This window comes from Pelophylax lessonae (genome assembly GCF_965119305.1).
Source record: "Pelophylax lessonae genome assembly, chromosome: 3".
In the NCBI taxonomy this organism is placed as follows: domain Eukaryota; kingdom Metazoa; phylum Chordata; class Amphibia; order Anura; family Ranidae; genus Pelophylax; species Pelophylax lessonae.
This window is the reverse complement of record NC_138770.1, coordinates 677,842,060-677,867,945: the sequence shown is the minus strand read 5'-3', so window position 1 is coordinate 677,867,945 and position 25,886 is coordinate 677,842,060. Positions and strand designations below refer to the sequence as shown.

At 45.0% G+C, this 25,886-nt stretch overlaps 1 protein-coding gene across 1 annotated transcript in view; it reads left to right on the top strand.

Moving 5' to 3' along the window:
- GLP1R (glucagon like peptide 1 receptor) overlaps positions 1 to 25,886 on the top strand; it is a 503,675-nt gene that overhangs the window by 464,060 nt on the left and 13,729 nt on the right. The window contains exon 11 of the mRNA XM_082249311.1: positions 25,111 to 25,249. Within this exon, the coding sequence (XP_082105437.1) occupies positions 25,111 to 25,249 (139 nt within the window). The remainder of the gene's footprint in view (positions 1 to 25,110; positions 25,250 to 25,886) is intronic.

Here is a 25,886-nt window from a genome sequence, read left to right as displayed (position 1 = left end):
GCAGTTCCTTTCCTTCTCCATACTCTTCTCTTCCCATCACTCTGGTACAAGTCCCACAGCCACAGTGGCTTTACATGGTGGCCCCAGTACTACCCCTGTCTCAGGATCTGTCGTGTCTGAGTCGGTATCTGCCCCCCTCCCTTCCCAGCAGGGTCATCTCAGGTGGAGGTTGAGGAAAATGGCGGATTGCTGCAAGCCATTGCGGAAATGGAATCTCCCTTGAGGGGCAGGAAGGTTTGGTTTTCCCCCGACTGAGGAGTTGTGGACAAATTTTCATTTGTTAAGTCTGATCAAATCGGCAGCAGTGCTACAGTGTCTGCAAATGGAGAACATGCTGGAACTGTTTCAGTTCAGGAAAATGCTGGTGAAGGAGTGTCTATGGAGAATCTGTCTCAGTGTGTGGATGACTTTTCTGTGATTGCTGCTACAGACAAAGAGATTGCATCTGCCAACAGATCCTTGCATTCAGCAAGGAATGCAGGAGGAGATGGCCAAAATCCAGACAAAGATGTTCCTGTTGGCTGTGAGAACAAGGACCAGGAGTCCCACATGGACACTAGGACTGCAGAGCAGGAGTGCCTCAAGGACACTAAAACTGCAGGGCAGGAGTGCAATATGGACACTAAGATTGCGGAGCAGGAGTGCCGCATGGACGCTAAGACAGCCGGTGTTTTTTCTAAGCAGAACACTTTACCTGATAACAAGACTTCTGGTAACTGTGGTACTTCTGGGACTATGGTGAGTGGGACTGCTGTGCCAGGGGGAAGGAGGGAGGATCAAGTAGTGGGTAATTTACTAAGCTTGAATTCTGAGGTTTCTATGTACCTAAATCCAGAAATTCTGTACTATCTGTCCCAGGTAGAAGCTATGCTAGAAGCTATGCTAGGGCTGTATCGGGACAAAGTCATGCTGCTGGTGGATGGGAGCCAGTTGTGGGACCTTCTTCTATTAAACACAGGAATGTGGTACAGCTCAGGTGGGAAGGAGGAGGTATTCCACCTATCAGGAGGGTGGTTGTGGATAGGATCCTAGCCATGGGATTTAGGGCAAAGGATATTTATGCTCTCATCAATCTGTCAGGGTCCTATGAATATGATTTGTCATTTGCGCGTCCAGAATCACTGGATCTGCTTTGGGAGTGGTATGAGCGTGTATATAGGGGCCAGCCGGACTAGAAAGGGCTTTGTCCCCAAAGTTATTTCACGACAGTCCTTGATAAAGAATGTGACTATCTTGACAAGGAATGAGTCTATACCCCCTAAGGATTTATGGGTTTGGTTGAGGAGGTTTGGTGAAATGTTGTGTCCCCTAAAAACCATTGTGGATGATGGAGGAATCTGTACGGGTGGGTGGTCTGTGTCAATGAGGTTGAGAGTGTGTGGGAATGTAGTCCAGCATTTCCTCCTCTGCCTTTATTGGTAGAGATAGGCTTACCATCTTCTACCCTGGTTAACCTATGCTGCGCCATAAATGTGGAGCCAAGGGACATTTCTCCTCTTCCTAGGATTTCTTATCCATAGGAAGAAATAAACAGCTTGATAAGTATGTCGCCTACCAGGGTTTGCCGAGGAAGCTTGATAGGCTTGTCTTGAATAATGGAGATCTAAAGAGGATCTCTGAGGTTAAACTCTTGCTCAGGGAGTGTCAATATGACAGGTATGCCTCTTTGGTTCATGGAAGGGATTATGGGAAATATCACTTGCCTGCCCCTTACCAGAATTGCGAACAAGGTAGAGCAGTTAAGTTGATTGTAGGCCTGGTTGACAGTACGGGTTCCTTGACCAAGTCCAAGTCAGAGAGCCTGGAAACCGCCAGGTCATATTATGCTGATCTCCTGAGCAGGAGGGACCTTGATCGGGCAGCCATGACAGGTTTTCTGGATTCTATTCCAGGACTGGGGAATGGCAGTTCTCTGGTGAGTTTAGCAGAAGACATCACTGAAGATGAGGTGGTTATGGCTATCCATAAGCTTGACATTAAGAAGTCACCTGGGCCAGATGGATTGACAGCTGATGGAAAAGCATTTTAAGGTTACTCTGGCCCCGTATTTGGTGGAGCTTTTTAATGGCTTTCTGAGAGAGGGTTTACTCTCTTCCTCCATGCGATAATCTGCAGTGATTCTTCTGTCAAAGGGAAAGATTCTTCAAGAATTAAAAAAATGGTGGCCCCCTTAGTGTTGATAGGAAGATACTGCCAAAAATTATTTTCTGGTTTATCGTCTGTAGCAGGCAATCTACTCTCTCGCCACCAGCACTGTTCGGTTCAGGGAAGAAGCACTTTTTCAGCTGTGTTAGTTGTCTGGGAGGCCCTGTAATGGTGCAGGACTGCAGGCTGGAGAAAGTACTTGCTGGCATTGGATCAGGCAAAAACTTTTGATCGGGACAATCGCAATCGCGAGTACTTTTTGCTGCTTCTTGGAAAGTATGACCTGAAGGGGGGCTTCATCTATTGGCTGAAGACTTTGTACAGAGGGGCTGAAAGCTTCATGCTTGTGAATGGATGGATCGGACAGCCCTTTGAGGTTGGCTCAGGTGTGCATCAGGGTTGTCCTTTGAGTCTTCTGCTATATGCATTCGCAATCGATCCCTTCATCAGGAGGTTAGAGAATGGACTGTTGTGCAAGGTGCCTTTGGCCGTTCCAGGTGAGCCCCCTTTGAGGGTTGTGACCTATGCTGATAAAGTGTCTGTTTTCATCTCTGGGACAGAGGAAGCGGAGGATGTGGTCTCGGTGATGGAGCAGTGTGCTGAGGCATCCAGCCCAAAGATCAATCAGGATAAGAGTTAAGTTTTCTGGATGGGAGAGGAAGGCGATGGCTTTGAGCTTCCGCACACCTTCCCAGAGACCCGGCGGGAAATAAAATTTTTAGGCATCACATTTGGTCCAGGCGATTACAGTCTTGCAAGTTAGGAAAGCAGTCTACAAGATGCCGATGCTAAGGTTGCCAGCTGGATGAAATGGAAACTCTCTTACAGGGAATAGCGTGACCTGATTACAATTTACCTGATCCAGGTATTTCTGTATGTCAGTTTTGTCTGTGTTTTGCCAGTGTCTCTCTATGCAAAGACATACAGCTGTTTCTTCTAGCTGTTATGGGGGAACAAACTTAACCTCATTAAGAGGTCTGTAACCTACCTTCCCAGGGGAATTGTTTGCCTAGGTATGGTCAACCCGGTGGTAATTTTTTCTCTGAGTTTTTTGAAACATAATTTTAGTAATTTGCTGGCAGAGGAACCGCCTGGGTGGGTTGGTATTTTTCAGTCCTGGTTTAAGCCTTTTCTGCGAAGCTGGGAGAATGGTGGCCAATGAAAAGCCTGATGGTCGGACATGGTAAGCTCTCACCTTACATTGTCCCATGCCTTAAAATGCTTCAGCAGTGGCGAGTGATGGCAGAGGAAATTAAGTCTCTTCCTAGGAAGGCCCTGGAGAGGAGGGTTGTTGAATCTGCCTTTAGTGAGCCACTGGCCTTGAGGGATTGCCCAGGCCCCGTTATGAGGGAGGGTCTGCGTTTGATTAATCTGGAGTGAGAGAATCCCTTTAAAGTTTTGGGATTTGGCCTGGCTCTCGTTTCATGGCAGACTCTATGTGAAGGGGAACTTGAAGCATCGCTCTGCAGGGAATTGTGGTTGTCCAAGAGTGGAGTGTGGCAGTGTGGAGGAGACAATGGACCATTTCTTGCTTCAGTGTCCCTTCAATATAGAAGTCTATAAGCGGGTGGGGTGGGCTCTGGGTATCAATTTCCTTTCCTGCTTGAGTTATGCGGAGTGGTCGTACGGGTCTTTTGAGACACATAAAGATTTGGATTTTGGGACACTTTTTCTAGTTAGTTTAGTAGTCCGTTACTTCACATGGAATGCACAGTGTCAGGTTTCCACTTGGAAAAAAGTCCTTCCTGTTGAGGTGGTGGTGCACAACATTCTGGGTGGAGTTGGGAAGATTCAGGTTCTTGAGAAGGACAGGTGGCGGCCGGGAGCCTGGGCAAAGGCGTGGAGGAATGTCAGGTCCCCGTAGCTGCTGTCTGTCAGTCTCTGGGTGTGCGGCTTTTTTTTCTGTCCTTTCACGTCCCCTAGATTTTTATAAGATTGAATTTTTGAAAAAAGGCTGCATGCATGGGATAAATGTGTAATAATTTCTTAGCCTGAGGGTGTGTTTAGGTGGAGGTTAGGGCTTTGTTGAGTTTAGTCATGATAGTAACAATTTTCTGTTTCTATGCTGATGTAAGCTATTTTTGTTTATATATTTATTTAATTTTGTATACATGTAAATGTTTTTATTATGCTTGTGAGATTTTTAATAAACAAAAATGTACACTCTAATGTCCCCTCCACAGTCACACACTATTATTATTATACATTTATATATCTCTGACATATACTGCAGTGCTGTACAGGCCCCTATGGGGGTAGCAATGCACACTTTAAGCCGCAGTCACTTCCTATGTGCCTCTATTATATACAGGGGATAATACATACAACCAATTGTGTAGCGCTATTCATAAATTGTGAACATTTTGATTAATATAATGCATGAACAAGTGAATATAATGCATAATCACGTGACAAAAATTAACATAAACAGTGTGTCAAAAACCGTGCATCAACATATTAAGTCCAATAAAGATTTATAGGATTCAAACAATAAGTCTCAGAGTGGACGATGAACAAAGGCTGGTGTCCCAAAGGTAGAATTCCAAAAGGATGGTGAGGCAGGAAAAAACAACCATAAGAAATGGTACAAATTGGCTGCTTACCAAAAAGCGTGGGCCCCCAAACGAATGGACAGGCCACAAACACTTTATATGCAGATCTGTATTCTGATCTTTTTCTCCAGGTAATCAGGGGTTAAATTCACAGACTCTGATAGACTCTCATAGGCAACTCCAGCAATGCACAGACCCATATGCGTGGGAAGGGAGAGTGAGAAAGCACATAGCTCACATAAGTAAAATCAATCCAGGCAAAATTCGTAAAAACCACGGCATCCCGTGAGTAGTAGGTTGAGTCTGCGTCCAGGGGGCGTGGTCACGTAGCGTCCGGTACCGCCCTACCGGTTTCGTCATATGTGACGTCAGGGGATAATACTCTTTATTTGGGGATGTTGGACAGATATTATCTGGTTTAAATATGCAGTTCCTTCCTATATTGATCACATGTTGGAATTCATTATTTATGGTACTGAAGGTATGAAGGAAGAATTCTTCCTCATTGTGAATTCAATCAAATTCTAGGGTGAGATTGCTAAAATGAATTATTATGTTGGATAAAATTGATTATCATAGTGAGCTTTTGATCCATGGATCATTTTCTGGACATTAAATGGGATTGATGTGATAAACTGTTAATCATGATTTGTATGTTATTGGCCTAATATTGTTCCATAGAATATGACATGGATGGCAACGCATGGTCCCTGCGCTCGTTTAATAATGATTATTCTGTCCTAATGGGTTCATTTATTTATTGTAAGTTAAAGGTGAATACTTATTTTTGATCATTTACGCTGGATTAGGGTCACCAGTTTAGTATCCATAAAGCCAGGCAAGTAGTCAACCACATTGCTGCGGGGTTCAGTAGATGCCCAGCTGGCTGTAAAGTGGACCTGTTAATATTATTACAAGTCTGCATAAACAAATTCCTGACATGTCACAATATGCAGCAACAATATATTTTTATTTTAAAAAAAGCTCCACTTTTTATCATTAAAGTGGTTGTAAACCCACCCTCATAACTTGTACCTATAGGTAAGCCTATAATAAGTCTTACCTATAGGTACTGTAAATATCTCCTAAATTTGCACCATTTAGGAGATTTCATTGCATGCAGCCGATGACGTCATCGGCGCATGCGCTCTGAAGAAACGGCCACCCGTGTTGTTTCTTCAGAGCCCGGTGCCATGACCGGCGGCTCCCTCGTGCATGCGCAGGAGTGACGTCACGTGGCTCTGGCCAGTAATACAGCCAGGGTCCACAGACCCGAAAGGAAGACGGGCGAAGATGGATGCGGCCGCCAGCTGGGACAATGTGGGCTTCGTTTGCAGGTAAGTGTCACATAATGTGCTAGTATGTGATGCATACTAGCACATTATGCATTTACATTGCAGGGGAAAAAGAAAAAAAAAAAAAAACGCTGACTTTACTTCCTCTTTAACCACTTTAAGACCGGAAGATTTTCCCCCTTAATGACCAGGCCCTCTTTTGCAATTCGGCACCTCGTTATTTTAATGGATAATTGCGCGGCCGCGCGACGCTGTACCCAAATAAAATTGATGTCCTTTTTTTCACACAAATAGAGCTTTCTTATGGTGGTATTTGATCACCTGTGCGATTTTTATTTTTTGCGCTATAAACAAAAAAAGAGGGACAGTTCTGAAAAAAACTATATTTTTCACATTCTGCTATGTAACATTCTCAAAAAAAAAAATGTAAAAATCAAAATTTTTTAACATTTTAGGCCAATTTGTTTTCTGCTACATATTTTTGGTGAAAAAAAAAAAAAATGCAATAAGCGTATTTGCGCGAAAGTTATCTTGTCTACTAACTGCGGGAAAGATTTATGTCATTTTTATTGGGTTTTATTTTTTTACTAGTAATGGCGGCGATTTGCTTTTTTTTGCGGGACTGCGACATTGCGGCGGACAGATCGGACCTTTAACTGACATTTTTGACACTTTTGGGGGGGACCAGTGACATTACTACAGTAATCAGTGCTAAAAATATGCTCTGTTACTGTAATAATGGCACTGGCAGGGAAGGGGCTAACCCTGTTGGTGATCAAGGGGTTAAATGTAAGCCTAGGGGAGTGATTCTAACTGTGGGGGGGGCGTGGCTTCAGAAATGACCATAGGGACATGTGATCCTATATAGAAGGATCACATGGGCTCTATGGTCATTGCAGGGAGAAGAACATTCGGCTGTGTTTACAACAGCTGACCGTCCTTCTCTCTCAGCGGGGAGCGATCACGAGTGTCAGGTGGCAATCAGAGCCGCCTGCCCTGTGCATCGGCCTCACCATTGGCGAGTGGGGGTGGGAGCACACCGCCGGCGGGCCGCGCTTTCCCCCTATCTTCCCGTGCGCGACCGATGTAGACCTATATCAGTTTGTGCAGGAGAGCCACCCTGCCGCAGTAAAAAGGCGGCGGGTGGTTGGGAAGTGGTTAAAAAGCCATTGTTATGCTCCTGGCAATGACTTTGCATAGGCTGAGATGATGACATCAGTCTGCTGCAGGCAGGAGGAAGCATTTCCTCGGCCTCCTCCTTCTGGCACCATCCTTTTGGAGAGAAAAGCAGATGATGGCATTAAAATTCACTTTCCATACAACTTCACCAGGTTTACCTGGGCCTTCCCTAATTTTGACTTTATATTCTCCTAAGCCTGGTGAGTGTCATATTAAAATATGAAACCTGAAAAAAAAAAGTGTTGCCATCAAGGCCGGCCCAAGACATTGTGCTGCCTGGGTCCTAGAATGAAATGCTGCCCCCCCCCAAAAAAAAAAAATACACGCCCACCAAAAGCCCCTATCATCCTATGGTACTATGAGAGCAGTCAGAGTGGTGTGAGTGTGTACAGTAAGTGAAATAAGGACACAGGGGTGTCAGAGAGTATAATGGGGGGTCTCTGGGAAGACATAAAAATGGGTAACATCAGCCATGACCCCTCTCCTTTAAAGGACAGTCATGCAGAGGACACTCATGCACATGTATAAGTGAAGGGTGCGTGGTTCCTGCAGCCTCAGCCTGGCAGAGCTTGAAGGGTAGAAGTGTCTGTACTGTCACTTTCTGCCCAATCAGCTCCTCTGGACCATGACCAGCATAGGTGCCAACAGTCCCGAAGTTCTAAGCACATTCGTGGACTCTTGACAGCTGTCCCAATTAGACCTTGCCCCGGGCTGAGTTTGGGAAATAAAAGTCTGTCACAGACAGCTGAGCTATGCACTGTGAATATTCTGCATTGGCACCAAAAGTGAGATGGTGCTGGGCTGCTAACACATGTCACAAATGCGACACAAAGGGCCCTCTGCCTACCTCATCCAGCTCCCCCAGCAGTAGATGTTCAGTAATGGCGACTCAAGGAAGTTGAAGGTCAGGACTTGTTAGGGGGGTGTGGCTTCTTTAATACTTCTACCAGCACCAGGAACTCTAATATTTACCTGGGCGCCGGGTAGCTTTGACATGCGCATGCATGAAATGTGCATGCACAGCGGGGGGTTACCATACGAGCACAAGTCCAGTGCCTTGCGCATATCTAGGCTGCACTAGGGTGATTTCTGGGGGGTCGTGTACAGCTGGGAGGAGAGGTCGGTGATGTCATGACTCCGCCTCCTGAGCTCTGGGCCGTAGACAAGCCCGTGGATCTGGAGGTATTCATAGGGCTGTGACAGGAAAACAGAAGGAAATAATGAGGTACATGTAATGCCAGTTTTCATGCCGTTTGCACAAACTATCAAAAGATGCATGTCTTTAATAATTACTTAACATGGGGTTTACAGCCACTTTAAGGTGGACCTCTACACTTAGAGGTGAACATACACCATGAACGCTGATGTTCTCTAGTTAACTCTCGGTTCTCTGTGACAATGTACACCCCAGATAGCAAGCAATTGTTCTGAAAGTTTGAAAATGACTTGCTAAGCTGGAAACCGCAAACCACAAAGACCAGGAGGGGAAGGAAAGAGACTTTGAACGATGACCAAAGAATCATACATTTATGCAAAAGAAAAAAATTCCTGGCTTCCGGAAGAGGTCACTCACAAGGAGGCCTCTGGGTCTTCAACGGTTGCATCCAGAAATGTGATTTCCAATTTATAAAATGCCATGGTGAAGCTAAGATTGCAATTGTTGAAATTCATAGTGGAGAGGCATTTGTGTAGTAATTCAATGGGGCCGTCCCACAACAGGAAGACATCGTCTATATATCTTAGCCATAACAAAATGTGTCTGGAGAAGTTCAGAAATGCCTCAGAGAACAAAAAATTACGTTCCCATTCCCCCAGGTACAGATTGGCATAGGATGGGGCACAACAAGTCCCCATCGCTACGCCCTGTACCTGGAGGAAATGGGAACCATCAAACATAAATATATTATTAAACAAAATAAACCTCAATATTTCAAGGGCAAAGCCAAAAAATTTTTCGGGGTGTGCATTTCTTTGACCAAAAAACCTTTTAACAACTGCAAGGCCCTTCTCATGGGGTATGGAGCAGTAAAGTGCCTCCACGTCTATTGTGACCAAGACTGTATGTGGGGAAATCATCATACCTTCAATAGACTGAAGAAAGTGGGATGTATCTTTGATATATGAGGGTAGACTGACAACAAACAGTCTCAAAAAACTGTCCAACCACTTGCTGGCATTTTCTGATATATTCCCAATACCCGAGATGATGGGTCTGCCAGGAAGGTCAACCAAGGATTTGTGTATCCTTGGGAGGGCATAAAAGACTGGAGTTCGAGGGTGTGTGGTGTTGACAAAAAGGTGAGTTTGGGCACATATAAGCCCATCACGTAGGCCAGAATTTACAAGGGAGTAAAACCATGCATTGGATCTCTCGATCCTAGCTGGTGAAACGGTTTTGTAATATTCCGAATTGTTAAGAATCTTGGAACACATATTTTTGTAATCCTTGCTGTTCATTATAACAATATTCCCTCCCTTATCAGCTGAATTTATTATGATGGACTCATCTCTAGCCAACTTGAGGGCCAACTGTTGTGCACTAGTGAGATTGTTGGTCATGGAGGAGGAGGGAGTAATCGCCTCAATCGCTTTAGTGGTGCATTATAGAAAAGACGCCACATGGTTATTAGAATTAGGGATGATCGAACTTTTGAAAAGTTCGGTTCGACCAGAACACCCGAACTTCCCGAAAGCTCGGTTCGGATTCCAGAACCCAATTGAAATCAATGGGACCCGAACTTCTGGAATCAAAAAACACAATTTTGAAGCCCTAAAACCCAATAAATGCCCATAAAAAGTGCCTAGGGTTCTGGGTCATGACCCAGGGACTATTAATCACACAAAAAAAGTTCTTAAAAGCCAATTATTGAAAAAATTATTGAAAAAAAAAAAAAGAGATTTCTTTGGATTTAGTGTCTGGGGGGGGGGGGGGGGGTCTAAAAAGTGTACCTGTGAAGTTTCAGCTCTGTAGCATTTCCAGAACCATAAAAAAAAAGATAATTTTTATTTGAATTTTTAGTAGCGCAGGGATGGGGTTCTGCTCCTTTCACACCTGGGCGTTTTTGTTGCAGGCGTTTATTGGGCATTTTTTGGGCGTCTTTGGAGGCAGGCATAACATCTGAACTTCTGTATAGGGGTATATATACACACACACATATATATACACATATACACATACACACATATAGGTGTGAAAGGAGCGGAAACCCCATCCCTGCGCTACTGAAATTATTTCATCAGCGCAGGGATGGGGTTCCGCTCCTTTCACACCTATATGTGTGTATGTGTATATGTGTATATATACCCCTATACTGAAGTTCAGATGTCATGCCTGCCTCCAAAGACGCCCAAACAATGTCCAATAAACGCCTGCAACAAAAACGCCCAGGTGTGAAAGGAGCGGAGCCCCATCCCTGCGCTACTGAAATCCTAAGAAAAATTATCTTTTTTTTCTGGCGGTCACCCTGACATGGAAAAGTTCTGTCACCCTACACTACGGTCACCCTGACACTTAACACTTTCCCTACAGAAAATAGATTATTGAATCTAACTATAGTGGTATATAGTACCCTAACTACACTGCATATCCCTTTCCTCACACTAATAATTGCAAAATGACACTGGAGCAGCAGAAATGCTTCCACTCTATTCCACAGCCTCTGTAATACAGTGCTAGAGAGGGCTATGTTATATACTGGGGGGCGTATGGGGGCGTATTCACTCCTGATTGGCCTCTGGACCCCCTAGTCACCCCTAAATTGCTTTTACGGATGTTTCTGGGCCAATCACGGGCTTTTAAAGCCCAGTTCCTGTCCCATTGCATTTTGGGCAGTTCTCGTGGCTGAATTTCGAACAGCCAATGTTCGAGTCGAAACCGATGGTCGACCCGAACCTTTCGATCATCCCTAATTAGAATATACAGAGGGAAATTGGTGTGATTTTTTTTCCTGAGTTGAGAGGGGGTCTTCAATTCAGAAGGGTCCAGTCCTGATGTATCTGAGAGTAAATTCTTCAGAGCAATCCGGTCAATAAGGTCCCTAGTGTCTCATTCCTCATGCAAGAGGGTTAGATCTTGCAGTGACCTAAACTCCTTTAGAGTAAATTGGTCTGAATCAATATCAGTGATCTGCTTCATGTGTGACAACTGAAGGATAAATTTGCATGCAAAAAGGTGCAAAACCTTAATCAAAGAAAATTTCCCTAAATTAACTAAGGCCCAAAAAGAGGACATACAGTTGATCTTGTGACAGTGTAAGGCAAGAAAGATTCACAACTTGTAATTCATCTTGCTGGGAAAATGGCATTTCATAGACGTGTCTATTGTTTTTGGCCCCTTGAAAGGGTGACTGTGTTCAAAAGGGTGCAGAATCGCTGGTGTCGAAAAATGTATTAGTGTAGTACTAGGTGTAGAGAAGTGCTTGGGAGTGGCTCCTGGTTCAAGTGAGTAGGCTCCTAAAACCTCTCCAATGGAAGTCTGGGAGGTAAAATCAGAAGACCCCTCACCAAAATTACCTGTGCCACCCTGTCTAATAGAGATTGAGGAAGCGGATTCTCTGTTTTGTCATTTATTCGATGAAGGGCCAGGATAGTTTGAGCCCCTTTTGCGAGAGGATTGCTGATTAGGTTCTGATGTAGATGCCTGAGAAGTTGGGGGAAAAACAACTTAGTTATTAGATTGCTGAAGACTGGATTTTGGTGGCCATCTATGATCTCGTGTGTCCCACCTATAGGCTTTTACGTTAGCAAAGGCCCGTCTATCTCTTTCAAATTTTTTATCCTTCTTGATCAATATTTGTTTGTTAAAAGTTTCCAAGCTTTGTTTTGATTTAGTTTCATGCTCAACATACCTTTAAAGAGTCTTTAACCACTTTAGGTCTGCTCACATTGCTGTACTGCGGCAATGTGGCTCGTTATCGTCCAGCGACGTAGACCTACGTCGCTGGACTCCTCCCCCTGTAGGCGGCGCTCGCCGTTTTCAGTCACAGCGGGAGTCGGGCCAGGGGAGGAGCGGCAGCGATCGCCGCTGCTCTGCCCCGATCTTCGGGGAATCGAGTGTGGAGATCTGCCCGCTTGTGTAAACAGAGCGGGCGGATCTCCTAAGTGACAGGCAGGGTCAGATTGCAGGGTTCAGCATAGCTGAACATGCGATCTGTCCCTGACTCACTCAGTCCCCTCCCCCACACACGTTAATAAGCACCAGGCATACATTAACCCCTCCCTTTCCAATAAAATTAACCCCTTCCCTGCCAGTGTCATTTTTACAGTAACAGTGCATATATATAGCACTGATTACTGTAGTAATGTCACTGGTACCCCCAAAAGTGTCAAAAATGTCAGTCAAGGGTCCGATCTGTCCGCTGCAATGTCACAGTCCCGCAAAAAAAATTGCAAATCGCTGCCATTACTCGTTAAAAAAAAAAAACAGCAAAAATGACAGAAATCTTTCCCTTAGATAGTAAACGCGATAACTTTTGCGCAAACCAATCAAAATACACTTATTGTGATTTTTTTTTACCAAACATAGGTAGCAGAAAACAAATTGGCCAAAAATTTCTAAAAAATTAGATTTTTACATTTTTTTGGGTGGGAATTTCATATAAAAAAATGTGAAAAATATTATTTTTTCAAAATAAACGCTCTTTTTTTGTTTATAGCGCAAAAAGTAAAAATCGCACAGGTGATCAAATACCACCAAAAGAAAGCTCTGTTTGTATGAAAAAAGGACGTAAATTTCGTTTGGGTACAGCATCGCAAGACCGCGCAATTGTCAGTTAAAGTCGCACAGCGCCGAATCGCAAAAAGTGGCCCAGACGTAAGACAGCAAAATCCTCCGGTGGTAAAGTGGTTAAAGGACCAAGGGAGGATACCACTTTCTGGATCTCCCCATCAAGCTTGTCCATTTGTTGTTTATAGTCTGTAATGATCAAAGACATCACTTTTTTTGATAGAGGAATTGAGGTTCTCTTCCCATTTTTCCTTAAACTCATCAGAGACATGGGGAATACTTGGAACAATCTGGATTCCTAATCCTTTGGGATTGTATACCTTCCGAATGTATCTTTCAAATGTAGCTGAATGTCAGTACAAAACTGACCTCCTTTCTAATAGATTTCCTAAATTTGAAAAAAATAAGTCAGATAGGGGTTCTACAACCTCGACATGACTTTGTTGCTAGCTCTGCATCGGCACATCCCTGTCATTGCCCATAAAGAGCGATATAGTGAATATAGTGAACACACACCAAAAAAAAAAAGGGAGTCAAACAAGAGGAAGCCACAGAGAAATTACAAATCCCCACGGGGGTGTTAACCCCCCACCAAGACAGTACATTCAACCATCATTCTAGTGGCTATACAAACATAGGATTATTATCATTTATATGGCATACTTCCCAAATTGCTAGAAACTGCCCACCACAAGGGCCAGGAGGGGAAGGAAAGGGATTTTGAACGATGCCCAAAGGATCATACAGTTATGGAAAAGAGTAACATTTTAAAATTTATTGAAACAACATATAAAAAACATTCCCAAAAATGGGAGTTGATGGAGAAGATATTTTGGTCACAACGTATCGGTATTGGCCGATATGGGCCGATATTTTGTACATTTAAAATTTTAAAAAATAAAGACAATTTTTGACACAAATCTGGTACTGAACATGTTAATTTTTGTTTAATGCTTAATGGCTGGCTTCCTGGCACCCTGTGGTAGGTGGCTGGCTGGCACCCTGTGGTGGGTGGTTAGCTGGCTGGCACCCTGTGGTGGGTGAGTGGGTGGCTGGCACAGGGGCTGTGAGTGGCTGGTTGGTACAGGGCCTTTGGGTGGCTGGCTGGCTGGTACAGTGCCTGTGGCTGGCTGTTACAGAGCCTGTGGGTGGCTGGCTGTTATCTGGGACCTTCAGAGTAACTTGCATTGTGGAGGGGCACTCTGAGCCAATGTCCACATCCACCTGTTCAACGTTTTCCACTACTACACCCTAGTAGCAGAGTGGGCCCTGCAGTGTTAACCCTTGAACTTCCATACCTATGTACAGGATGGGGAACCTCTGCAGGGCAATCCGCTTCCATTGCTATGGTAGACAGGCCGCTGGCGAAAAGAGTACCGACAATCTCCCTCACTGCTAGAGGCCGTTCCACCCATAACAAGTGCATGCTACCAACAGGCTGCTTGCTACTTACTTCTGTTACTCTGGGTAACCACATGTGTCTTAACACTACTCCACTCTAAAAGTATTGGGGCGCCTGCCTTTGCACACACATGAACTTTAATGGCATCCCAGTCTTAGTCCGTAGGGCTCAATATTGAGTTGGCCCACCCTTTGCAGCTATAACAGCTTCAACTCTTCTGGGAAGGCTGTCCACAAGGTTTAGGAGTGTGTCTATGGGAATGTTTGACCATTCTTCCAGAAGCGCATTTGTGAGGTCGGGCACTGATGTTGAACGAGGCCTGGCTCACAGTCTGTGCTCTAATTCATCCCAAAAGTGTTCTATCAGGTTGAAGTCAGGACTCTGAGCAGGCCAGTCAAGTTCCTCCACCCCAAACTCGCTCATCCATGTCTTGATCTTGATGGATCTTGACTTGTGCACTGGTGCGCAGTCATGTTGGAGCAGGGAGGGGCCATCCCCAAACTGTTCCCACAAAGTTGGGAGCATGAAATTGTCCCAAATGTTTTGGTATGCTGACGCCTTAAGAGTTCCCTTCACTGGAACTAAGGGGCCAAGCCCAACCCCTGAAAATCAACCCCACACCATAATCCCCCCCCCCCCCACAAATAAATTGGACCAGTTTACAAAGCAAGATCCATAAAGACATGGATGAGCGAGTTTGGGGTGAAGGAACTTAACTGGCCTGCACAGTGTCCTGACCTCCACCTGATAGAACACCTTGGGGATGAATTAGAGTGGAGACTGCGAGCCAGGCCTTCTTGTCCAATATCAGTGCCTGACCTCACAAATTTGATCCTGAAAAGATGGTCAAACATTCCCATAGACACACTCCTAAACCTTGTGGACGGCCTTCCCAAAAGAGTTGAAGCTGTTATAGCTGCAAAGGGTGGGCCAACTCAATATTGAACCCTACGGACTAAGACTGGGATGCCATTAAAGTTTATGTGCGTGTAAAGGCAGGCGTCCCAATACTTTTGGTAATATAGTGTACCTCATTAAAGACAAGAACCTTAGTGCTGATCTTGGCCTTTTCCATCGTTTTGTAATTTAACTTTCCTGATTGGAAATTTCTTGACTTTTGTTAATTTCACACTCAAACAGCACCAAGTGGAAGCAGTAATTGTGAAGGAGCCAAAAGTCGTAATTATCTGCCTAATGCGGTCGTTTGCATTCAGACAGCTACAATGCCACGCCAGCCATGAATTGTGGACGGGCGCCGCCTCTTGCTGAACAGGCACTGTGTGCGAAGGCTCTCCCAGGGACGGAGGCTCAGCTTCTCTGCCAAAAAGCTAAAATAAAATGTTCATTTCCATCACAGGAACAAACATCTCCCATGCTGATAGTAATAATTATTTCCAAATAAATCCTCAAAATTCGGGTGAGGAGGTGAAATAAAAATAAATATTTAATTTGGGAAGAGCGCTGAGCCAGCAAGGTGAAACCAACGGCATGCATTGCCTCCTAAATGGGCTGCACTCCAGGGGAGGGGGGGTATAAAACAGATACAAACAAACTACATTGAGGATCAATTGCTACAATTAAGATACATAAGTTTAGGTTAACAACAGCATTTGGATTTTCCCTGTGTCATCACTTTTCCTTTTCCTTCAACTTGAAAAAAATTAAAACAGAAAAGGAACTAAACTGCCATCTACGAGTGGAGGGGTGGGGGCTCTTGTCTTAACCACTTCCCGACCCCCCCCCCTATAGCAGATATACTGCTACAGGGCAGCTATTCTGTGCAGAATCATGTACAGTGCATTGTGAAAGTATTCGGCCCCCTAAAACTTTTCGACCTTTTGCCACATTTCAGGCTTCAAACATAAAGATATAAAACTGTAATTTTGTGTGAAGAATCAACAACAAGTGGGACACAATCATAAAGTGGAATGAAATTTATTGGATATTTCAAACTTTTTTAACAAATAAAAAACTGAAAAATTGGGCGTGCAAAATTATTCAGCCCCTTTACTTTCAGTGCAGCAAACTCTCTCCAGAAGTTCAGTGAGGATCTCTGAATGATCCAATGTTGACCTAAATGACTAATGATGATAAATAGAACCCACCTGTGTGTAATCAAGTCTCCGTATAAATATTTGAGAGAAATCGGCCTTTTGTGAACATATAAAAAGTCTTAGATCTTTGAGTTCAGCTCATGAAAAATGGGGGCAAAAACAAAAGTGTTGTGTTTAAAATGTTGTTCAGTGTATTTGCGCGTGAATCCGCACTTCCGTCTACAGGGGCGCTTGTGCCGCTTCTGCTAAAATTAGTTACGTCAGAAGAAACAGAAAGAAATGACCGCACTTCCGATCTAGATCAAAGTTGGAGTGTGTTTATTCCACATCAAACAATCGGCAAAGTATAAGGCTCGGGTCACACTATTGCGATGCGGGAAGGCTGCGAATTCGCAGCCTTTTCCCGCATCGCACACGCACCCCCGGCAGTTCACACTGCCATATGCGATACGCTGGGGGTGTCAATGTAATCTTAACGACACCCCCAGTTTGATCGCATATCGCAGTGCGATCGTGCAGTTCGCACAGGATGGGATCGCACAAGTGTGAACCGCTGTGCGATCCGATCCTGATGCGGCTGCAAAAATGCCTCCTGTGCGTGTTTGCACCGGGTGCGATGCGAATTTAGCCATACAAACTGTATGGCTAAACTCGCACCGCACAGCTGATCGCATGTAATGTCGGAGCAGTGCGCTCCGACATTACATGCGAACCCGGCACTCGCATGAGTGTGAACCGGGTCTTAAACATCACACTGTGAGTGCAGGACAGAAAGAAGAGGTAGACGCGTTTCACGACTAGATGTGTCGCTTACTCATTACCAAGTCCATTCTGGATGTGCACCGACCACAGATAAACCCATGTATGCAGCTGAAACTAATCAGGTTCATTTAACTAGCTGTTCATTCAAGTAAACCGCTGCTGAGAATCTGAGGTTTGATTGCACAAACAGAATGGCCCCAAATGAGACCAAATCAAACACACTATGGTAATTGAATGCAGCAAACATTGTTACAAAAATGTAAATCAATTACAATCAATAAAGTCAGTGTTGATCAGGAAAATATACAATGATTATAACCCACATAAAGAATATTGTCATATGTTTCTCCCCAGTCTGGACTCTAGTTACGTCAGAAGCCAATCTGCGGGTACCAGGCAATAGATGTCTGCCGGCACCCGGCGATCCTTGGCCCATCGGCGTCCGCAGAACTTTTTTCAGGGGGGGGGGCATCATTTTAAGGTCACCCATGCTCCGCCCCTTTTTAACAATGTCATGAAGGGGAGGGGAGGGGCTTAGTCATTATACTTATTTCAAGTTTTTTTTTTTAAAGGGCAAATGGCAGCGTTTTTTTTTAAAAGCATTTGTTAACCTAAAAATAAAAAAATGATCCCGTTCTCTTAAAGCATGTTATACAGCACAGTGCTGTGTAATTTGGCCCCTTCTATCACTTAAAATACCTGGCTGATCCTGCCTGGCTATGTTCTCCCCTCTGTAAACTGACCAAAGTATACCATGGCTTCTGAGCCCTGACACCATGGTCAGTTTATGTGCCTCCATCATCTGCAGCTCACCTGTCTTTCTCTGTCCTCTTTCCTCTCTCCCCCCTCCCTCCCTGCCTGTCTGCTCCTGTGTCAGTGCCCCTCCTGCTGCTGTAGTTTCATTTAAAGTTTCATATCCTGTCTACAGTCTGTTTAAAAAGTCTGTGTGCCCCTGTGTCTGTGTTTTATAAAAATTAGCCATTCTTTACAAGTTTTCAGAGCGCCAATCGCCGCTCACGTGACCCGCCGCCTCTCCCCTCCTCTCCCCCTCCCCTCCTCCTCCCCTCCAGACTGACAACAGCAAGGAATCCTCGGCCCCACCCACTGCAGACTGCTGTAAGACGGAGAAAGGAGAGAGCCGACAGGTCATGTGAGTGGTGCTCGGCGCTCTGAAAACTGGTAAAGAACGCCTTATTTTTTTAAAACCCATACACAGACACAGGGGCACACAGGATTAATAAACAGGCCAGACAGGATGGTATAAAGTGAAGTGGCTTAACAACCACTTTAATGGCGTAGTTGAGACTCCAGGGGGGGGGGGGCATTTGCGGACACCCATGCCTCGGGCAGAGACACGAGACACTGAACAGAGCTCTGTCTATGTACACAAGGCAGAGCTTCATTCTAAAAGGGGAAAAGTGATGGATTTTGTGTCCCTGCAAAGCAGGAAATAAAATCCATCACTTCCCTCAGTAAAAGCAGCACACGTCGCACGACCGTGCAGTTGTCAAAGTAACAGTTAAAAGTGCCTCTTCGCAAATAAAGGCCTGGTCATGAAGGGGGTAAATCTTCCGGAGGTCAAGATGTGCAATTATGTGTAGCTCCCTCCTAGCTAGGCTGTTGGGTAAAGTTAGTTTTTGGCTTCTGCTGTAATCAGAGGAGCGGTGATTGGTGGGTGTGGTCTGTTCAGGCCTTCACTGGCTGAGAGCTTGATTGCTCCCCCGTGGCTCCAGAAGAGGTTTCTGGAACTTGGGGAGGGAAAATTCAAATAACCATACTGAATTTTGAGCAGGGCCTAGCCAATCCCAGGGGAGGTGTGCCTAGATGGTGGTTGGGTTGCTGTTAAATAGCCTGGAGCCCTGAGGAGATTGTCTTTTCCCTTCCGGTAAGAATGGATCTGTGCGCTAAGGGGGGGGCTGTTTGCCCCTGGTGCCCTTTGGGTTGAATGCTGGACTACTTTGCAGGTGGACTGATTGTGTACCAGGATCCAGTGAGTAGAGCCTCTTTTCGGTAGGCAAACTACTTCATGGTCTAGAACCATGGACTGTTCCTATCTACTTACACTAGAGCTACTGTTACTGAATAAGAAGTGTCCCCTGCCTGCCATACATTCTGCTTTGGAGTATCCCGTCTAATCCTCTTCCAAGTTCTACAAGCAAAAAAGTCTCAGAAAGGCAATCCCTAGAATGTTTCATAACCCGGAACAAATGCAATGTTGCTGTGTGCCCGACTGCCTTCCGCTGTTTGGGAAAGAACCTGTGTAAATCTGCATCTGCCCCTATGGGGGTAGTGCTACAAATGTATAGCATGATTGCACATTATGGAAGATTTTCCTCCTAGAGCAGCCTTTATCAATCTTTTGGCACGGAGGAACCCTGATGGGGCACTTTTCCTTCCACTGACACCAATGATGGGGCACTTTTCCTTCCACTGACACCAATGATGGGGCACTATTCCTTCCACTGACACCAATGATGGGGCACTATTCCTCCCACTGACATCAATAATTGGGCTCTATTCCTCCCATTTATACCAATGATGGGGCACTATTCCTCCCACTGACACCAATGATGGGGCACTATTCCTCCCACTGACACCAATGATGATGCACTATTCCTCCCACTGACACCAATGATGGGGCACTATTCATCCCACTGACACCAATGATGGGGCACTATTCCTCCCACTGACACCAATGATGATGCACTATTCCTCCCACTGACACCAATGATGGGGCACTATTCCTCCCACTGACACCAATGATGGGGCACTATTCTTTCCACTGACACCAATGATGGGGCACTATTCCTCCCACTGACACCAATGATGGGGCACTATTCTTTCCATTGACACCAATGATGGGACACTATTCCTTCGATGACACCAATGATGGGGCACTATTCCTCCCACTGACACCAATGTCGGGGCACTATTCCTCCCACTGACACCAATGTCGGGGCACTATTCCTCCCACTGACACCAATGATGGGGCACTATTCCTCCCACTGATACCAATGATGGGGCACTATTCCTCCCACTGACACCAATGATGGGGCACTATTCCTCCCACTGATACCAATGATGGGGCACTATTCCTCCCACTGATACCAATGATGGGGCACTATTCCTCCCACTGACACCAATGATGGGGCACTATTCCTCCCACTGATACCAATGATGGGGCACTATTCCTCCCACTGATACCAATGATGGGGCACTATTCCTCCCACTGATACCAATGATGGGGCACTACTTCTCCCACTGACACCAATGATGGGGAACAATTAATTCATTTTTTTACTCCCGCTGACCACCAAGCCTGGGGCATTTTCTATTACTGCTCACAGGCTGGCCCCCCTAAAGTCTGAAGGTCAGTAAACTGGCCATTTTTTTAGGAAGTTTGGAGACCCCCTGGTCTAAATGAGGGGGGGGGGGGGGTGGTGGTCCATCTACTGAGCAAAAGTATAATTGTGTTGTGTTTAGTACTTTTCTCAGGGACAGATGACTTTTGAGCATTGGAAAATTGAATTGCTCTATAAAATATACATTGGGAATAATTCCGCACTTACCCTGAAATGAGATCCCTCCACTGGATTTGTCCTGCGGGGGTTTTCTCTCTCTTTATTTCTATATGAATATTAAATATAATCGTCGTCTTTTTACATAAAAAAAAAAAGGGAAGGAGCGGGGAGCCGCACCTTTATAGGCAATTATCCTTATTCCACTCATTTTATGGGGGATCATTTCCACTTAATGTCCCATAATGAAGAATACGTGTCGTTTTCTGAAGGACATCACCGGTCGAATCCTGAAGCTTCTATTGTCGCTTTTCTGATATAAAATCTAATTTTATCGGCATGCGTCCAGTAAATCCACCTTCCCCATATTCCCTTTTTATTCTGCCTGTACTAGAATTATTCATTTTATTCTGCCTATAATTATTCATTTCAGATTTGTAGAACTTTTAATTTTATTTATTTTTATTTTTTTTGATTAATTAGCGACCAGAAATTTTGAAATGTATGATTTATAATATCTAGTATAGGACACATTTTATTGCTGTATATTTTCTTTTTGGTATCTATTTATTAGTGTAGTTATCATTCAGTCAGTTTTCTGTTGGAAGATTATTGCCATATGTGTTCCATTAATAATCCTATATTTAATGAAGAAAACTTGGTAGAGTCATCTTTTCTGTTTGTCCTCATGACTGTAGTCATTATGATAGAAGTTAATAGGAAACCCAATATAGTATGGTGGTTGTCAAAAAAACAGGAAGTTAGGAGAAATCATCTATTGGGGGTCACTTGTTTGAAAGTCAACTGTCTAAGAGGGAAATCACCCTCACTTTGGAGATATTTCCTCCACTTCCTGTTTTTTCATGTCCCTTGGACATGAAAAAAACAGTGGTTGCATTTTTTTTTTTGCTAATTCCCTCTAGTGTTCTCTCAACCAGTTCACTTCTGGAAGGTTTTACCCCCTTCATTACTAGTCCATTTTTTGCTACTTTAACTGCAATGCTGTACAATGTATATAATTTTTTCCCCACATATAGAGCTTTCTTTATATTGCTCTCTGCCTACCAAAGTGCAAGATCCGTTGGCAGGGTCTGTTCATGGTGCTCAGTTGCAGTGCAGCTTTTCTGTAATGTTTCACACTGCTCCAATAGGAAGGCATATTGGACAGTGGAAGGAAACCTGACAAGTGAGAGCACAGGCATTGTTACAGCCCTGGTGATTGGCAGAGGAAAGTGCATTGGTGCACGCTGGGCGACTGTATAAATGCCAAGGGCACATGTGCTCGGGGTCTTCGGCAGGGTCTGATTCTGCCTACAGCAAGTACAGATCTGTGTCATGGGGCCTCATGACTGTAGTCACTATGAAAGAAGATAATAGGAAACCCAGTATAGTATGGTGGTTGTCAAAAAATACGGGAAGTTAGGAGAAATCGTCTATTGGGGGTCACTTGTTTGAAAGTCAACTGTCTAAGAGGGAAATCACCCTCACTTTGGAGATATTTCTGTTTTCACCCGATTTTCCCCTAGGGGAGAGCAGGAGTCTGTCTGCTAAGCTCGGCACAGTGAGCAGAGACAGATCTGTCATCCTCCTGCTTAGCGGGGATCAGTGGAGTTACCCCCCTGCTGAGCAAAGCGGAGTCTGCCGAGCGGACCACCTGTGTGAAAGGACCCTTATGTACATGTGATTTTTTTTGTTTTTATTTTTAATAAATTTTCAAAGATTTCAAACAAACTTCTTTCACGTTGTCATTATGGGGGATTGTTTGTAGAAATTTGAGGAAAATAATGAATTTTAATCAATTTTGGAATAAGACTGTAACATAACAAAATGTGGAAAAAGTGAAGCGCTGTGACTACTTTCTGGATGCACTGTGTGGTAGAGCACATATTGGAATATGAAGATGCACTGGACCACTTTATTTGTGGACTGTTGTGGCTTTTTTTAAATACCTAATATGTGTTTATGTATTTTTCAATGTATTAATGTCTATATCAGTTTTATAGCACAGGAGTTTATTATTGATTGATTGTTCACTATTGGGCAGTGCTATCACAACTTTTTTCTTTACCGGGTGTGAATGGAGCCGTGTTTAGATTAGGGCTCAAAATTTCAAGTCCTGAGCTACTAGCCAGACCTTAAGGGTTAGTTGCCACCAGTTGCCCCACCCAACCTCTACCCAGCCCGCCCCTCCCCGTCCCTAATTCCGCCCTGAACACGCCCTCATAATTATCTCATGAAATTACACTGTTAAATGTTTTTGTATTAATGCAGAAGTTACAAAAATAAATATTAATAAAAACTTTATCAGTGCCCATCAGTGCAGCCTCATCAGTGCCCATCAATGCAACTTCACCTATGCCCATCAATGCAACCTCACCTATGCCCATCAATTTAACCTCATCAGTGCCCACAGATGCCCCCTCACCAGTGCTCATGAACACAGCCTCACCAGTGCCCATCAATGCAACCTCACCTGTGTGAAACCTTACCTGTGTCCATCAATGCAACCTCACCTGTGCCCATCAGTGCAGCCTGATCAGTGCAGCCTAACCAGTGCCCATCAATGCAGCCTCACCAGGGCCCTTCAATGCAGCCTCACCAGTGCACATCAATGCAACTTCACCTATGCCCATCAATGCAACCTCACCTATGCCCATCAATTCAACCTCATCAGTGCCCACCGATGCCCCCTCACCGGTGCTCATGAACACAGCCTCACCAGTGCCCATCAATGCAACCTCACCTGTGTGCAACCTCACCTATGCCCATCAATGCAACCTCACCTATGCCCATCAATTTAACCTCATCAGTGCCCACAGATGCCCCCTCACCAGTGCTCATGAACACAGCCTCACCAGTGCCCATCAATGCAACCTCACCTGTGTGAAACCTTACCTGTGTCCATCAATGCAACCTCACCTGTGCCCATCAGTGCAGCCTGATCAGTGCAGCCTAACCAGTGCCCATCAATGCAGCCTCACCAGGGCCCTTCAATGCAGCCTCACCAGGGCCCTTCAATGCAGCCTCACCAGTGCACATCAATGCAACTTCACCTATGCCCATCAATGCAACCTCACCTATGCCCATCAATTCAACCTCATCAGTGCCCACCGATGCCCCCTCACCGGTGCTCATGAACACAGCCTCACCAGTGCCCATCAATGCAACCTCACCTGTGTGCAACCTCACCTGTGTCCATCAATGCAACCTCATCTGTGCCCATCAGTGCAGCCTGATCAGTGCAACCTAACCAGTGCCCATCAATGCAGCCTCACCAGTGCCCTTCAATGCAGCCTCACCACTGCACATCAAAGTTACATAGTTTGTGAGGTTGAAAAAAGACATCAGTCCATCCAGTTCAACCTATGATGTGTGTGTGTTTGCTTTTAACCGTACATTGTATACCCCTGTATGTTGTACATTGTATACCCCTGTATATTGTACATTGTATACCCCTGTATGTTGTACATTGTATACCCCTGTATGTTGTACATTGTATACCCCTGTATGTTGTACATTGTATACCCCCTGTATGTTGTACATTGTATACCCCTGTATGTTGTACATTGTATACCCCTGCATGTTGTACATTGTATACCCCTGTATGTTGTACATTGTATACCCTTGTATGTTGTACATTGTATACCCCTGTATGTTGTGGTCTCTAAGGTGCCCATCTAATAGTTTTTTGAAACATCAATGCAACTTCACATATGCCCATCAATGCAACCTCATCAGTGCCCATCGATGCCCCCTCACCAGTGTTCATGAACACAGCCTCACCAGTGCCCATCAATGCAACCTCACCTGTGTGCAACCTCACCTGTGTCCATCAATGCAACCTCACCTGTGCCCATCAATGCAGCCTGATCAGTGCCCATCAATGCCCATCAATGCAGCCTCATCTGTGCCCATCAATCCAGCCTCCCCTGTGCCAATCAATGCACTGTATAACAAGAGTGCTCCGTCACCGGGTGAAATACTCGCCCACCTTAGGTCAACATCTTTATTATAAATTTTTTAACCATTGACACCTGAGCGTTTCGAAAACGCACGCAAAATTGTGCAACATGCGAAAAAGCTTGTTGGCGTTTGTGCCATTCATTGTTAATGGCCCCTGAAGTTCAGCAAAACGCAAAGCAGAAAAAAAAGCACAAAACTGAATGTGGCAAAAAGCAACTTGGACTACTTTGCCGCAATTGTCATGCATAGGGCAGCCCATTGATATGAATAAGCTGCCCCGCGCATGCGGCGAAGAAACAAGCGAGAAAAAGAAGGGGGACAAAATCGCGTGTTTGCAGAACACAAGGCGTGATTGGGACCTAAATTCTGGTCATATGATCCTCTGATTGGAAAACTCTGCATGTAGATATTCAGAGGAATCACCATAACATCTGATACATTGTATCCAGAAGGAGGGAGTCGTATTCTGTATCCTCAGTTAATCCTTGTTTCTGATTTGCTCTTATAATTTGCAGGCTGGCAAAGTCCACTCTGACCCTGATCCCGCTCCTGGGGACGCACGAAATAATTTTCGCCTTCATTACCGATGAACATGCCAAGGGATCTGTGCGCTACATCAAACTTTTATTTGAACTCTCCTTCAGCTCATTCCAGGTAGGTTCTGCTTAGTGTAGTTCCACCATAATACCAACAGGGGGCAGTGCAAGAGAGGAATGAAGTGATGATATTGTACGGTATGTCTGTGAAAAGCATGCAGGAAGAGGCACCATCACACACCTAAGAAGTGATCAGTTCTGTCTGTCTGTAAAGGTCACATAGAGCCCAGGGCGAACATGCCAAATTGTGCCCCCCCCCCCCCCAAGATGAATGATTGTGTGTCAGCAAAAATCCCCCCCTTCAAAAAAAATCCCCCTTTCCTCCCAGTACAAATCCACCACTTGCTGAAATCCCCCCTCCTGGCTCAAATCTTTGCCCCCCCCCCCCCCCCACCAGCTCAAATCCTCTCCCCCCCCCCCCCACACACACACAATAAAACCCACCTCCTACTCCTAGCACAAATCCTCTACCCCTCAAATTTCCCTTTTTGAGCACAAATACACCCCCCCCCACTCCAAATCCCTCCTCCTAGCAGAAATCCTCCCTACCACTACAAATCCCCCCCCCCCCCCAACCAAACCCCCAAAAAATCCCTCCCTACCATTTTACCATTTCTAGAACAACCAAACCCCCCCCCCCAATCCCCCTCATAGCACAAATCCTCTTCACTCAACCCCCCAACACAACTCCCCCC